This window comes from Plectropomus leopardus, chromosome 11 (assembly GCF_026936395.1).
Source record: "Plectropomus leopardus strain MGB_pleo_1.0 chromosome 11, ASM2693639v1, whole genome shotgun sequence".
Taxonomy (NCBI): domain Eukaryota; kingdom Metazoa; phylum Chordata; class Actinopteri; order Perciformes; family Serranidae; genus Plectropomus; species Plectropomus leopardus.
In genome coordinates, this window is record NC_142186.1 from 27,367,082 (window position 1) to 27,384,516 (window position 17,435).

At 41.6% G+C, this 17,435-nt stretch overlaps 1 protein-coding gene across 4 annotated transcripts in view; it reads right to left on the bottom strand.

The window, feature by feature from the left end:
* Positions 1-17,435, bottom strand: part of kcnn3 (potassium intermediate/small conductance calcium-activated channel, subfamily N, member 3) — an 81,967-nt gene that overhangs the window by 56,048 nt on the left and 8,484 nt on the right. For 2 of the 4 annotated variants that reach the window (XM_088084488.1, XM_042490034.2), the window contains one exon: positions 8,227-9,365. In XM_088084488.1, the coding sequence (XP_087940614.1) occupies positions 8,227-9,339 (1,113 nt within the window). In that variant the 5' untranslated portion in view covers positions 9,340-9,365. Of the gene's footprint in view, positions 1-8,226; positions 9,366-9,951; positions 10,486-17,435 lie in introns of those variants that run through there. The other 2 variants (XM_042490033.2, XM_042490032.2) reach the window with 2 other exon arrangements.

The window sequence follows — 17,435 nt, forward strand, 5'->3', positions numbered from 1 at the left end:
ACAATAAAAAGGTAAGTAAGAGCCACACAAATTTAATCTTGACGTAGTTTGTTATGATGATTCTGCAGGAAAGAAAGACTCTTCCAAAAAGAGATAGATTTAGATGCGATCCCTGACATATGCTGTGTATGTTGCATACGTGTGCATTTGTTATGTGAGTGGAGTGTGTCACTGCTTCAGGATATCGGTATTTTTAAAAGTAAATTAAGGACCTAACTTTTCAATCTGCCTTTTAATTTGGGGTAATTTTACAGTCCTAATTTCTAGTTTTGATTTCTACTTTATTTTATCTCTGCTTTTGTTTCACTTTATTCAATAGACTTTGACTTTTTTTTAAATTTTTGTTTTATTATATATTTATTATTTAATTTTTACTTCGTTCTTTTATGTTATCGGTTATTTATTGTAATTTTCTAGTCTTGCAAAACTTTATGTATAGTCGTTTAAATCATCATTTAAAATGTGTCTGTGCTGTTTGAGCACTTTGAGCTGCTTATTTGTTATAAAAATAAAGTTGAGTTAAGTTGAGTGTGTAAGTGTGTGTCTTTTCCTGCTTCTTTTTGTCCAGCTGTGCATAAGTGTGATTAGTGTGTATTGATCAATGGCTTGGTGGACAGCATGCAGAGATAATGAGGTTTTTGAACTTCTTTAGTTCAATCAGCAGTTGCAGGCACGCACACGCGCACACACACACACACACACACACACACACACAATATACACAATATAGGCACACATACAACCACACAAAACCAGGTTGTATGTACATGAGGATTCTCCCCAGTCGTCCCCACCTCACCCTTATTGACACAGATGTGAGAGCAAATACACGTCTCCTACCAACACACTACTCACGTAGTGATAAGTCGTTCACTACATGTGTTGGTGCTGCCTATGAAGGTGTGTGTAGGTGTGTACTTGTGTGTGTGTGTGTGTGTGTCCTGTAATGAGTTAGCCTTGGGGGGCTCTCCCTGTCAGAGTGATGCCTTCTTGCAATCAGTCTCCAGGGAAACAGGCAGTAGACAGAGGAACCATGTCACCTTACTAGGATAAACACACACACACACAAACACTCACCTGCACATTGACACACACCATTACGGCTCTACACACTCAATTAAATCCAGACAAAAGGAAATGTGAATGCGCGCACACACACACACACACACACACACACACACACACACACACACACACACTAGCAGGTGCATCCATATGAGGACTAATATGAATGAGCTGACTACATGAAGACGTAGATGCCTATAACACGATCTATAGGTGTGTATACACAGAGGACATGACGTTTACTGACGTGAGTGTTTATGTATCTGGTGGATGATGCAAGCTCGAACACTCCCATGACAACCGATACACACATGCAGAGAGAGGTAGCTTAGCCTTGTTACACTGAAAGAAATGAGCATATTTGTACCTGTTAGTGGCAAGACCTGTGGGATCTACCGTCCCTTAGAAGTCTGTGATCTAGAAGATGAAGGGAGTGTGGAGTGGAGTGGAAGAAAAGAGAGGAGGAGGAGAGGAGGGGAGGTGCGGTGCAGAATTGCTGAGATGGCTGATAGCTCCTTTAGAGAATATGGTGGCAGTTGGTGAATTTAATTCCCTGATGATCACCATGTACTGTCTGAAAAGCAGCATGCAGTAAGTGTAAGTGGCCTTGCAGAGAAAGGTCCGGAAAGGTCTCACAGTAAATGCTGCGAGAAATGTCATAGATAGGGGAGCGAGGGCGGGGAGGAAAGATGGAGAGAGAATATGGTTGTAAGCCTGCTGAGATGGCAATGACCCCCTTGGGGAAATGCAAACGTATTTAAGACTCGCCAGGGGAGGAACATAAACACCCTCCGTATGTGAGATGCAGGAAGGCAGGAAACGGAGAAGCGAGAACTTCTGCTAATCTGTGAAACTATCGATTCTTGCGGTGAGAAGTCAGTGGGTCCACACTCACACATGAAACCCTGTCCCTTTGCCTCTCAAACACACGCTAACAATGCTCATCCTGTAGGTGTCAAGTGTACGTATTGACAGTGTGACAGGTGAAGTTGACAACAGCTGTGCTTTCCCTCAGAATAGCCATGTTCCATTGCAGGCCTGAAACCTGGCGTGGAGCCGGGCCCCTGAGGTTCCACAGGGGTCTTTGTGAAATGATCTATTGATCTGACAGTGACAGGCCACATGCTGAGGTCCCAGGTGTCCGGGGGTCTCAGTTATTCTCAGATAAAGACACATGTCACACCGGGACTCCCTCCCCTTCGACCTGTTCCTTATAAAGTCAATAATAGAAGCTCATAAAAGAGTTTTTAAGAGGAACTGTCCTCATACTGCTGTTAACACTTCAAGTGTCAAGGTCCTGGGTCAGCGGCAAACTAGAGGCACTGATCATGAAAGAGGAAAATGTAGTTAAAAATAAAGTGTGATACTTGACACTGAAGATGTACAGTGTAGAGATTCTATAAGTCATTGTCTTGGAGGCTTTTTATTTCTGCCTACGGAGTAAATTAAATTATTTCACATTCATAAATTATTTCATCATCCAATATCCTCTGTGCATAATCTATCGCAGCTCAACAACTGGGATTGGACATTTACAGTACAGGAATTTAATGCCACCGCCTGGAGCGCTGAATATTACTGGTGGAAGAAGTATTTAGAATTTTTTATTAGAGTCAAATTTACTTAAAGTATCAAAATAAAAGTGTTTGTTTTGCAGAAAAAAATGGCCACTGTGTTTGTGATACATTATGCATCATATTTTTTTGGTTGTTAAGAGTAATGCATCAATGTGCAAGTTTTGTTTTGACTGGTTGAGGAAGAGCACATTTAAACTACTTTATATCCCATTGGGTATTTTAAAAAGTTTTTTCCTGCTGGAAAGATGGTCTTTTCATAAAACCAGGTTGTCTCTGCAGTAGAAAGATGGAAATAATTTTGAAATTTGGTGCTACATGACCAAAGGAAAAGAGCTGTGGCATTCAATTTCGCTAAAGAGGTAGAAAACCTACAACTACTAGAATGCACTGCAAAGCATTGAACCAATAAACGTTCCCAGTGGTGGGTGACCAAAAATGAGATTGTTCATTTAGACACAGCAAACAATACAGAGGCTGGTTGGTAACAAACGGTCTTGAATGACAGTTAAACAATACGCTAAAATATGTTCCTGAAAACACTTTAGAAGAGAAAAAGGCATCATAGTATCAGAATCGTGGTTCATATTTTATCAGCACTGCTTAGTTCAACTGTTTGTTCTCTGATTTTTCAGCTTCCAATTTTCCAATACAGGGAACAGTATTGCGACCACTTCCTGTTCTCATATTCTCGCATTACAGCTAAACAGTGCACTAAAATACTTTTCTGAAAACATTTTGGTTAAGAAACACGCAATACAGATGCAGAATTTTGATTTATAATCGATCAGCACTTCATTCAAGAGTCAGCAAAAATTTGAGCTGAAAGATGAGTGGGTAGATCTGTTGCCGGATGGAGTAAAGTTAACCCTTGCTCATTTACTCATATTACCAGTATTGTTATGGTTAGAGATGGGGATTGAATCCCAGTTCTATTGAGGATCTGGTTCCGTGTTTTTCAAAACCCAAAAATCAACAAATCAATAAGCTTATCAATACTGCTGCCAAGAACTGAGGGTCCTATAACGTAACATTGCATCTCTAGTTGAGTCATGTCACTGAAATCCAATCACTGGTCTGCATACATCGATTGTGCATCAAATTTAACTAAATTTCAGGACCTTGGACTGTCTCCATGTTAAAAAAAAAAACTCCTTCAACTCTGTCATCCACTTGAAGCAGCAGTGGTAAGCACACCCAAACTTTGTAGCCCGTCATTTAGAAACAGTAATCCAATGTTAAATCTAAGTTAAAATTGCTAGGATGAGAGCGTATTAACAACATAAACGAGGCTCCATAAAGTTTCAATGTGATGTGTTCAAGGTCAGATCAATAAAACGACTATTGGGCAAAGGTAAATAAAACGTCATCATGACGTGTTCAAATGTAACATCAAGAAAAATGTAGTTTTTGGCGAGAGAGTTGAATAATACAGTTGTTTGGGTGAGAAATTTGTTTTCCCAGCAATTTAAAAGAAACTTGTTAAGCAATATCTGCAAAACCAGTTCTGTTAAAAATGTACTGTTGTCTCATCTTTCCACCAAATAACAGAAAAGTATTGATGGGGTATCAATAAAGACTCAGATCATGAAGGAATCTCAACAATGGTATCAATATCAATAGGAATTAACAAACCCCATCCCTAATTATGGTGCAAAGTTTCACTTTAATGTATATAATTCTCACGGTACTCTACAAGATCATCTTGTTTTATTGCGTAAAATGTTTGTTTAAAAAGTAACTTGTAACTACAGCAGCCCAAAAATGAAGTGAAATCGTAAAGTAGAAGATAACAGTGGCATTAAAAATCCTAAAAGAATATACTTAAGTACAGGTAGTAGACAGACTTAGTTGCTTTTTCACCAGTGCTTAATATAAAAACATAACAGTTTTCATCTGCATCATACCTCGTGCTGCTGATGTCAAATGTGGCCTTGGTCACGAACTTTGAATAGAAAACACAATAACCGAAAATAGAGACTGTAATACAATGAATGGAACATTTTAGCTGTAGCTACAGTGTGTGCTCACAGGGTTTAAAATCTGTTTCTGCACATGAATAATGCTTACTCACTATACCCACAGCCATGAACACCATGTCCTCCTCTGTTAACCTCTCTCCCTTTATCCTTCCAAACACACACGCACGCACACACACACACACGCGCGCACACGCACACACACCATCCATCCCACCCTGTTTAGTTCCATTCTTATTCTTCATCTCTATTTTTGGGAGCAAGATCGAGCAGCTGGTTCTGTAGAAACGCACATACACACACATGCAGTGACATTTAGTTTACAGCTATTGTCGAAGACACAAAGTCTTACAGTGCTGTTAAGAGGACATGCACACACGCATATACACACATATAAAATGATCTGTCCCTATCATATTTCCCCATAAGCTCAGGCAGTATCCATTTCCAATGTGCGAGTTTGTACGGCGTGTGTGTGCCGGGTTGGATGGCGCATGTGTGGGTGAGTGATTATCAATAATCAATACAAGAAATCATTCAAGGCCTCCCCCTTAGACTGGTTTAAAGCACCGCACAAGCCTCTCCACTTCTCTCTGCGTGTCGTCCTGGCATCCATCTCCATCTCGCTTTACCGTTCTCTCTTTCATCCTCCCAATCTCGATATCCATTTTTCACAACAACCAGCGGGCTTCTTTCCACCTCAATTATCTAAGTGAGGGCTTGAACTGTCTGATGGAACTCCAGTATCTGTTGGAGTCTGACCAAATCTGCAAACCATAAAAAATGAAGGAAATATATAATGTGGCAGTCCGCATTTAGTGATGAATTTTGATTAGGTTTGCTGAAGCATGCTTTTAACCCTGAAAGCAGAAAATGAGGCGTAAAGACATTTACATACTATTCTCCCTCAACTTCAAACTGAACCAGATACCTTAATGAACATAAATTACACAATATAGCGACAGCACAGGCAAGCAGAGTGTTCGGATTCACAGCTGTCCATCAATCCTTATTGACGGACAGTGCCGCCTGATTCAGATGAGGACTGTATTGGTTGTAGCTTAAGAACCTAAATCAGGCTTTTCATTATCGCCTTTCCTTTTTTCTCTCCTTCTACAGCCTTTCATTTCTCGCCCAGCCGCTTCTCTCTTCCGATCACACTCCCCCAGTTTGACGCCTACTGGAAGAGCAGTGGAGCAGAGGGAGAGAGAAAGTGAGGGGGAAAAAAAAAGATGAACGAAAGAAAGAAAACAGGATAAAGAGACAGGCGTGGAGTTGAAATAGAAAGGAGACAGCCGGAGAAAGAGAGCAGAAAAAGTGTCCGGCGTCTCCTTCAGGGAGGAGAATAGGTCGGCAGAGAGGAAGAGAAGAGACAGGGAGGGCTTGAGAGAGAGAAATCCTGTCCATGAATTTTCATTAACAAAAAAGACTCTAAAACTGCGGTTTTCATCGAGTAATGAGTCGGTCAGGAGAAAAACAAGCAAAGACAGCGAGCATGAGGAAGACTTTTCTAGCAATAACAAAACAGAAAGACCAGGTATCAACTGGAGACTACAAACAGAAACAAAAAAGGGAGGGAAAAATGAGAGACACGCCCTGCTGCCCTATTCTAATAGCTTACCTGTAAACCTGCGCACTCACATGATCCCATACCCTCCTTCACATGACCAGTGATCCATGTATGACAAGCCGATAAGTGGAAGTAATGTTTCCACCTTATTAGCTAAAGAAACCCAAGCCTCTGTGACATGTCAAACTGAGAGACGGGATGGAGCAGAGGTATCCCTGCGTCAGGAAGGTGAGCTCAACATGCTCCAAGGCTCACTGGGACCATGTGCCACACATACACACACAACCAAAATAAACAGACAATAGCAGCCAGGGGCCAATTCAGCTTATTATACTCCCCATTACACAGACAAATGAGATCCTGGCCTCCTACTGATAATCTGCCCCCCCATGTCCTCTGCATTGTTGTATTACATCATCCAGAAGCGGCAACTGGCATGCCTGGTCATTACAGTACAGCCTCCGACAACATGGTCAGGCTGAGTGGGGTGTACCAATCATGAATGAGGTGATTAACCGGTGAGAGATGACTCTGATTATCTGGCCAATGACCCGTCCAAAACAGGCAAAGATTGGGTGTCCCGAGTTGAGGACGTTTACCATTTAACTGCCTGGTTTGGATCTGGCTCGAAACGCAGAAATGACCCAATAATGGTCCAAAATAGTGGTGTAGTGGGGAGTATGCAAAGGTATATCCAATTATTTTTCTGACCTTTTACAGTATTTTCGCCTATCAGCCAAAAACCCATTGGAATATTTAAAAGAGTACCCACATCCTCCTCACAATAAAAGCAAAAACGACCCAATAATGGCCAAAAACTGTGGTGTTATTGAGGATATATGAGGTATACCTAGATCTTTTTCTGGCCATCCGCATCATATCCAACAATTAGCCAAAAGCCACTGGAATAAGTGTTTGGGTACACTTACTTTGTCCTTATTAACCTACGCATCTACCTAGCAGTAGACCCATTTCATCATCTACCACTACATAATTGCCCAAATATGCTTAAAAAGAGCCAAAGTTAACCGAGGAGATGCCTGTGCACAACACTACAGCCATTAAGACAGCCTGCTGTAAGATTTGTGGACTTTGTTTATGTACTGAGGCGTTATTAAAGGAGCAATCTCCCAACTTATTATTGCACATCCATAAAGTTGAAAGACTAATGAGGGACAGATTAAACATAGAATGGTAAAAACTGTAGCATCAGAGGCAAAGATATCCCAACTTTTAGTCATTAGTAAGAATCAAACTGCAGTAACACTGGATCGGACATTTCCCATAATGCAACTTGTACTTCATTAGACCTTCTGACTTGGAAATCATGTCTTTTAGACTCAACACATGCCCCTTTCCATCAACATTTAACCAATTCTGTACCGGTTCCCGCACCTAATTTCTAACCTTTTGGCACATTTTGACCAAAATTGGTTCAGAACCTGAAAGTTCGTTTGCAGGTGGAACCAAAAAAGTAGCCGGTTTCTCTCAACCTGAAGTGCAAACCGTGAAGATACCCGTGGGTGTGTCATATTCTACAGGCTGGAAAGAGTTTTGCATCATTAAGTTGGTCCATGCTTGTTTTTTGATGGAACCAAATGTCTGTAGAAACAAAGCAAAAGTTTGCAGGTAATCAATGCGATCTGCTATTTTGCTCCTATTGTTTACTTCTGTTGCTCTTTGTGCAGCACCTTTCATTGATGACACACCCTCGATTACAACTGCTGTGCTAAAACTGGTCGAAATGGAGTCTGGTTCATAGTGCCAAGGTGCCAAGAGTCCTGAACTGAACTGGTTCAAGAACCAGAGCTAATTTGGTTGAAAAGGGGTGGCGCTCAGTTTGTGGCTTTCTTCTGCAAATTCATAGTCTGGAAGCTCGAGCTGAGATAACCCCAGTGACATCACTATGACATCATCAGGGTTATTTGCGCCTCCCGAGCCACAAAACACATTTTATGTCAACCATGACTTGCAGAGAGATCTTTGAGTGTAAAATCAGTGGAGTGCCCCTGTAAGTGTCACTTGTAAGTCATCTCACCTTGGTGTACACGCCCCACGACAGCTCCGTCTCAATCACCATGACGACGATGCCAAACATCCCGAAGATGAGCGCATAGTCACTCAGCCTCTTCCTCTTCTCGAACAGCGCCCTGCGATGCCCCAGTTTATAGCCAATGTTTTGGTTCTTCCGTTTGGGGGCCTTGGAGGTGCTGCCCCTGGCCCCGGCGCCCACCGCCCCTACCCCTCCCTGCCTGCTCCCCCTCCCCGTCTGCGCCCGCCTGCTCTCCACCAGCGCGTGGTTCTGGTGGTAGATGGACATCTGGTTGGATGTGGAGTCTGTGATGTCATACCCTGCTCTGGGGTACGGCGAGTCTTCTTTGGATGAAATCACAATCTCTGGCGGACTCTGTATTGGGGGTTGATTGGTAGAGGACTGGGTCAACGAGGAGGTAGGAGGGGCCTCTCGCTGTCGGTCATGCCCCCCAGCTGCCGTTGCCCCAGCAACAGCGGAAACGCCACCCTCTTTGGTTTCGCTGCTGCTGTCTGATTCGATGAGGTTTCTGCGGGAGGCGCTGAGGCGGCTCAGGGGCTTCATGACCCCGCCTGTGTACTTACAGGAGCTCATGGCGATCTCCGTGAAGGGGTTACTGTCCCTGCGGTGAACCAGAGGGCTGGCCTGTCTGTGTTTGCAGCCTCGCTCTCTTTCCCTGTCCCTCTCACGCTCTCTGTCCCTCTCCCTTTCCCTTTCCCGCTCCATGGAGGGCGAGTGGGAGGAGTAAAAGAGGGCGTTGTAGACCGGCGAGTTGTCCCCGCTCAGGCTGTGCTGCGAGCCCAAGCACGAGGACAGCGGCGTGCTAGTGGGGTGCAGGGCATTGGGTATAGGCGGGGGCAGAGGCTGGGCTCCAGAGGATGACAGGGGCAACTTGGGGAGTGATGTTGGAGGCAAGTTGGGCGTGGCAGGGGACGGGGACGGGGTGCTGCCATTTAGGCGGTCGAGGCTTGATCCTCCCATGTGGTTGGAGTGGTTTGATCCTGGCTGGTTGCCAGTGGTGGAGGGATGGGATATACTGCCCAGGGGAAGGAGGAAGCGCTGGTCCTCATCCTCGCTCCCTCCTAGCAGCGCCAAGCTCAGAGAGGGGGGAGGCTCCATGGTCACGGCTGTGGCCACGCACCTGTCTACAGACAAAAAAGAAGAACTGTCAGGACAGACACAGGAGACACATATTTATCATGACAGTAGCATCACAGGCACAGAGGGCTGGAGGGAGGAGAGCGTGAGCGCTGTGATGGATAACGGTTAGTTAAAACAAATGAGGCAACTCAAAAAGCTGAAGATGTGTGACAAAGAGGGGCAGCAGAGTGAAGAAAAGTGGTCGTAATTGGGGAATATGTTATTCCTTGAGTCACATTTGAGTCAGCTGCCCAGTCAGCCTCTCTCTCTCTGTTTCCCAGTGTCCTCTCCATCTCTCACATCCCACATCGCTTCCAGCAAGCATTGCCATAAAATGTCATCTGTGTTACACTGATGTTAGCCAGAAGGATGGTGCAGATCTGTCTTTACACCATGGAAATGAGATCAGGCTCAAAGACTGGAGGATGATAATTCCACATCCGAGAAGTGCTGTGACTGTGTGCACCCTTCAGTTAACCATAAGTTGGCTGCATTTCGATTGATCCAAAACAATAACCTACTTTCAGTGTGACATAACCAGACACCTTCACGGCCACCCCCCCCCTCCTCCCTGTCTGTTCCTCTACCTACCTCCTACCTCTTCTCTCTCAGTCCCTGTCCCCCAGGTTAGTTGTGTTGAATCACTGGCTGGATGAAAATAGACCACCACACTTTTTCTTTTTCATGTTGTTACGGCCATCCCATCATCTTTTCGCTTCGCCTCCTTTCATATAGGTCCCTCCACAGGTCCCCCTCGCTTGTCTCTCTCGAAATTACGCGTCGCTCCCCACACAGATGTTGCCTCCGTCTCTTGATTATGATCAGTTCGTCTCCTTCTCAATCAACACTGATCTCTCGACGGAGCCCATTTCGATCCCGTCAGTGACAACCGATTGAAGAGGAATAATCCATACTGGCTGGATTAAAATCGGTCAACCTGTTGTGGCTGCACGTCAAAAAATAAATAAAAATAAATAATGTGCCGCGACATCAAGCGAGCAAAAAAAAAAACGCAAAAAAAAAATAAAGGAAGCTTGGCGTCAAGTAACAGTCCTCAGATGAGCAGTGAAGTCTGTGATTTAATATGTGACTCCACCGACTCCAGCACTATATATGTGACTCCACTCCCCGGATCTGTCTCTCACTCTCTCCTCCAACTTCTCTGCCTCTTTCTCCGCCTCCAGACCTGCCGTTCATTCCCATTGGACAGAATCAGAGGAGCCAAAAAAGCGCTGAAAACAGGTGGCAGGGTTTGTAAGATGTAGGCGCCAAACAAATGTCTAATTTATCATACCCGGGCTATTTGGGGGTTGCTATTCTATTTTATTTTATTTTATTTTACTGTAGCGCCAAAAAACATTTTATCTATTTGTAGCAGCTGCTTCTATATTGACTATATGGCCTATTTGGTCGGGCATGGCACCTGTTACACCCTTAAAAGACTGCTGGAGCTGGCATCTTACATGGGCGGATTGTAACATAAGCCCCCACCAACTGTTAAAACGGGAGCAAGACATACAGACAATGGTGGCTTTGCCTCTCTTATAATAATACTAATAATAATAATAATAATAATTTTTATTTCTACCCTATAGCACTTTTCAAACTTTATCACAAAGTGCTTCCCAAATAAAAATGTTTACAGATTAAAATAAGATGTCAGTAATCTATATAGCCCCTCCTCTGTCCCCTTATAACTTAAACAAAATTGAGAACATTAAGAGCACTAAAGCATGATAATAAAATAGCATAACATATGGGGGTGCAAGTTCAAAAATACTATTTCATAAATAAGTAAATAAAATGTGGAAAAGATAATTAACCTCAGTTAAGCAGATAGAAATTAAGATCAAAAGAAATGACCATATGTATAAGCAGATAAGACGCTAATAAAAGAAATTATGTCATGTCATTGTTTTTTGTCTCTTTGGGTGATAATATGTCTTTTTTTGGTTATTTTGTGACTACTTGTGGTTGTTTAGTGCACAGTGTCTCTTTGAGGTCATTTTGTGTCCAAGTTCATTTCTTGGCATCTTTGAGATCATCTTTTGCCCTTTTGAGATAATTTTGTGTCTTTTGTGGTCATTTTGTGTCTTTTTGTGGTTGTTTGCCCTTTCTGTAGTTGTTTTTTGTCTTTTTACAGCTCCTTTATATCTTTTTGTGGTCATTTTGTGCATTCTTGTGGTGTTTTTGTGCATATTTGTAGCTGTTTTGTACCTCTTTTATGTCATTTTGTCTCTTTGAAGTAATTTTGTGCCTTTTTGGTCATTTAGTGTCTCTTTGTGGTTGTTTTGTGCCTCTTTGTGGTAATTTTGAGGCCTTTTTTGGTCATTTTATGTCGATAGTTGTTTTGCACATCTTTGTGGTATTGTTTTGCCTCTTTGCAATCATTTTTTATCTGTGTGCAGTCATTCTTGCTGGTCAGACATTAAAGGAATACATTTCACATTTATCACAAAGGGAATACATTTGCATAAGGAAAATACCTCTTGCTATTGCAATGATGTACCATAAAAACCTGGGACACATGGCATGGAGGAAGGTGTGGAAGCAGGAGTTATGTGTTACAGCTCTGTGCGCCTTCAGCTGGAAACCTCTCTGTTTTATGATTAAATTGAGTAATGCAGAAACCCCTTGGAGAATTGATGGTTTAGACTATGATAAGATGTTATAGGATAATATAAGCCTCTAACTATAATACATTTTTCTTTCTTTCTTCTGTAGATCAGGAGCTGCTGCACAGTTGTCCTTGCAGGGATAAATAAATTTGTATTGAATTGAATATTAGGCCCTAAAATTAAATAAAAAAACTCATGCATAATTAACAGGAGACGGATGTAACCACAGTCTTTTGTTAGGGAATTTCTGATGTCATTCCTAGAAGACTAATAGATTTATAATTCTACTTTTACTGAGTCTATATGGCATAATCCTGCATAATTAGACTATTCTACCTGTCCTAATCGGTTTAACATTGTGGTTCTCTGTGTGCGTTGTGTGCACACTTAATCGGATGAGCGCTAATGTGGAATTGTGTGGGAGCGGATTAGACTGTTTCCTTATAACAGGTCAGCCTATCCTGCGATTATGAAACCTGACAGACATCAATAAAGCAAATCATATCGTATGCAGGATTATTCAAAGTGTTTATCCAACACCAGCCATATGCCAACGCCTCACTTAGACGGCTAATGTGGAGGGAAGACAGACAGTGATCCAATAATGACAGAGAGAGAAAAGTCCTCCATCCATATGTTTTAATCTGCTGTTAATGTCATATTTATTTGTGTTTTTGTTTGTTTGTTTTTGTATTACTTTATTCCCTCGGTGCTCTACATTTATTCCCTTTGAATTTGAGTGGATTGTTAAATCTGTTTCTTCCTCATGAGGAGGAAATAAACACAGTGATGTGCTGTTTCCGCCCTTGGCTGATTCGTGATGGGTCAGTGATTGAGAGTGGCGGGTTCAACAAGCGGTAAATTCTTTATAGACAGGCCCGGGGAAAGGTCAAAGGTCAGGTCTGCACCAACACAGATCAAAGCAATGTATTTAGCTTTACTGGGGATAATGGGACAGACAGAAATATATATGTATATATATATATATATATATACTGTATATGGACCTGACTTTAGCTTTAGGGACTAAATTGTGAGGATGTTCTGTTTTTCTGTTTGGTATCATTCTAAACGAGATATTTTTATATTTCTTTGTCAGACAGAACAAAACACTTTAACAGTGCAGTGGTATTAAATATTCAAATATGCTTAAAATTCAACAACAACAAAGAAGCTATTTTACAACGAGCAACTACACAACGCTGTCTAAAATAATCATGAGCAAATGCAATCATAATCAGGGGCGAATTATTAGACCATGGGGCCCTGGGCAGAGATATACAAAAGGCCCTCCCACCTCCCCTACACAGGAACACATACACATTATAGTTGTTTTGCCTCATTTTGTGTCGTTGTTTTGCATCTCTTTGTCATTCTAATGCATATTTTTGCAGTTTGTGTCTTTTTGTCTCTTAGTGTCTCAATTAATTTATTAATCAAAGGGATGCTTTGCTGATTTTCAGCCAGCTTTGTATCATAATGGTGAGGGTAGTATGTGCAGATGATCTGTGGTAAACTTCCCCATATCTAACCAGTGCCTAGATCTCCCCGCTCCCCTCCCAATGAAACACCATCAGATGACATAAAATGCATTTCTCTGGCTCAGGCTGTTGCTTGAACTACAGGCTGTAATCCTGCATCCAGACACAAAGAGTATGGAAGTGGATCAAGAGATAGACCCGCCTTTCTCTCTCTCTCACACACTCAGACCAAAAAGTAAAACTTGGCAGTGATGATTAAGCGTAAATCAAGATTCTGCTACTGCACTGCCCATTTCTCTCCTAAAACAACCACATTTTAGTGCCCTGTTTAGCTGTAATAGAGTTTTGCAAACAGTAAGTGGGTGCCATACTGCTTCCTGCATGGTAAGAAAAGGCAGGTTGAAAAAACGTAGATGAAACAGTAAAACAAAGCACCGAGGATCAAATATAAACCAAATTTCTGTTACTGCATTGCCTATTTCTCACGAAAAATGTTTAACAGCGGAACTGTGTGCTAGGGATCAGTTAGTCAAGAAAAATTGTTTAATTGTAATATGAGAACATTTGGCCACTTTTGTGTCGAATGGAAAAGTTTGTATTATGTCAAGAGGGGGACCATTCATTGGTTAATGCGGTGCAATGATTTCTGGTAGTTGTAGGTTTTCTACCTCTTTTTTAAAAAGTATAAATGTTTTTCTACTGCATAGACAGCCTTATTTTATGAAAAAAAAAACACCTTTCCAGTGGGGAAATGCTTCTTTAAGAAAATCATGAGGATACATTTTTCAGTTATGCGAGTTTAAAAACACAGATGTGCATGTGATTGTGAAGGGGTAGCCTAAGTGGTTTTTATCACACCTACACAGTTGTCATATTCCTCCCATTTGTGTTTTCTCCTAAAAAAAAAGATGCAAATGAATTATGTAAAACAATAGTCATCGGGGCTAAACTTTAATGTTCTGGCAGCCGTTTCCTCACAGCTGTTCTGCCAATAAAACACAGGGGAGAGAGAAATAGAGAGAAAGAGACTCGACAAACACAACACAACAAAGCACAGTAAATGGAAAAAGGGGGCTGCCAAAGGCCCAGAGGGACATTAGGACTGACAAAATGTAAGAATAGTGGCAGGCCACACAGTATATATCTTTCACAAGTCTTAATATTGTCGACAGAGGTTAGGGGGCAGCAGAGAAAGATGGAGTTTGGAGCAATGAAAGCAGAGGGGAGTGACAAAGAGGAGTAATGATGGGCCCAGTGAATGAAAAGGTTAGCCCATAGCTCTGCCCTGCAGCATACGTCAGATGTATGGTGTGAGAAATATGTGAACGAGAAAGTGAGTAATAGAATACAAAGAGGAATAATAAAGTGGGATGGCAGTTGCTATGCCAACGGCGTAGTATACAGATGAGTCCTCACTCCACCTGATCTCTCTCTCTCTCCTTCTCTCTTGTCTCACTCCAAGTTTGAAGCCAAATAAAAGCTTGACTACAGTGAATTATATAGTATAAATCACATAAAACTTCTATGTGACACAACAGGAGGGTGGGTGGGAGAGAAAATAACCGTGGAGAGAAATGTGTGTGTCGGACAAGGGGAAAAAAGATGTAGAGGAAATGTGAGAATTTGGACAAGGAGGCTCAGAAGTGAAAAGAGAGAGGGATCGATTAGATACTGACCAAAAAGAACAAAAGCACCTCCCACCACACACACACACACACACACACACACACACACACACACACACACACACACACACACACACACACACACACACACACACACACACACACACACACACGCAGTCATTACATTTCCCACACAGTTCTTCCATTCACCATTTCTTTCAAGCCGTTTCACACTTGCCATTATGTCATTTCACATTGAATCGCACACTGTTCAGTCATTCAGAAAACATGGGTTACTTTTTTCTTCTGTCTCCTCTTAGCTGGAAAGCCCCTCTTAATAACATCAGGGGGTGGTAAAAAGTACCACAGCTTTAATTGAAAGTCTAATGTGTAGGCTTTAGTCGCATCTATTTTTTAAAAAATGGTTTAAAATACTCATTGCTGTATTTGTTTATCATCTGAAAACAAGAAGCAGGTTGTTTTTTTTTTTTCAACCACAGAATTTTCTTTTAAATGTTTTTGTATTTTAAATAGAATTTAATTTTAGTTTATGGGTGTTTCTGCAACTTCAGTCACCTTCACACTTTCAAACAAAAAGTGTTTTACTTCTATGAATTTTCATTTTAACCACCAGTTTGTAATAGGCTACATATAAACAGGTACACCAAATTGCATATAAGATTATAATCTGGAGCATGTTTCTTTTTAATGTATTATGTATTTCAGCCTTTGAAAGTTATGCGATGCAATAACACCTCTTGTGGCGCCTGCTGCATCATGACCGAGGGGCCAGTTCCTACCGACAAACACACAGCTATAGCATCATGTGACCTATAAAAGCAAAAAACAAAAGGGTTTCCGTTTCAGTTTTGCAAAATATGCTGTTTTCAATTTGCTTAAAATACCCCCTCATGTGAGCATACCTCATGCGAGCAAACTGTTTTTGCAATAAATGGGAGTTTTTACCAACTTAACGTGTTTCTATTAGGTGTATTTTATATTTGCAATTTCACTTTAAGCATATTAAGGGTTTATAAGATCCTGCCTACTGCAGCTAAGTCCATTATTTTTTCTTTTAAGTGTATGGATCAGTCTGTGAAGAAAAGGAAATGGAGAAACCGATATTTCTCTTTCTCCACATAGACACCTGTTGTCCAGATTTATGATAAATGTTGGAGAGGTGATGAGAAAGTGCATTGCATAGCTGCACGGCTCTTCTTAATAGACCACTGGGCTGGCCCCACTCTATCAGACATGCTCTAATCGCTGCCCTTCACTGGCTCCATTGTATCCTAATGGTTCTGATTGCATTAGGGGCCTGGAAGTCGTGCGGACCAACCCACAGCCTAAAGCCCACCGCTGTATGCAGATGGATCTCTGCACAGCAAACAGCACTCTGATCTGACTGCCTCAGAGAGACTAATCAAATACAGAGCGGGAGACTACAGGGGGTAAAATATACAGAGCAGGAGGGGAGGAGGGAACGGTGGAGCTCGCAGAAAGCTGTGGGTAATGCGTCCACTCTCCCATTTAAGTGGCGAGCAAGCAGTGCAGAACAGCTCGCCTCCAAACAACTGTGCCCTTTTAATGAAAGAGCTGACACACATGCAGACATCCAGGAACACACACACACACACAGCGTATTGACACAGCTTTATTAGACAGAAGCTGTATCAAACACCAAACAAAATACTTGCTGCTTATGGTGCGTTGATTGTAAAGTTGTGCACTCTCAAAGAAACAGCAACACTTCTCTGCATTTAGCTCTAAAACATGCATAAAAAGAGGTGTGAATTTTTCAAAGTCACTTTTTAATCACCTTTAGAGCAATATTTGCGAACTTTGTTAGATTTATTCTTTTGTGAAAAAATATATTCAAGATAATGTCACTGTAAAAAAAGAATGTTTACAATTAAATCCAAATGTTAAATGTTCAATATTAAGTCTTAATGTTGAATCTAAATGTTAAATATTAATTCTAAATGTTATATGTTAAATCTAAATCTTAATGTCATGATTCTAAATATTTAGCTGATATGCAAATTCACACTGCCACGTGGTAGAAGTACCAAAATAAGAGCTCTGTGCATTGATGTTCTGTGTACATGGCGACCAACCGACTGCTCTCCTTACTGCAAAAGTTTCTCAGATAAACCAGGAGTGAAGCACAGTTGAACCGCGGTGTAAAAACTTGTTTCCCAATTTAATTTTCTCCTTTTAAATCGAAAATCTGTTGGTCAGTCGTCATGTTCACGGAACATCAATACATTGAGCTCTTATTTTGGTATGTCTTCCGCCAAGTGTAAGTGTGATTATGCATATTAGCTAAATGTTTAAAAACATGACATAAA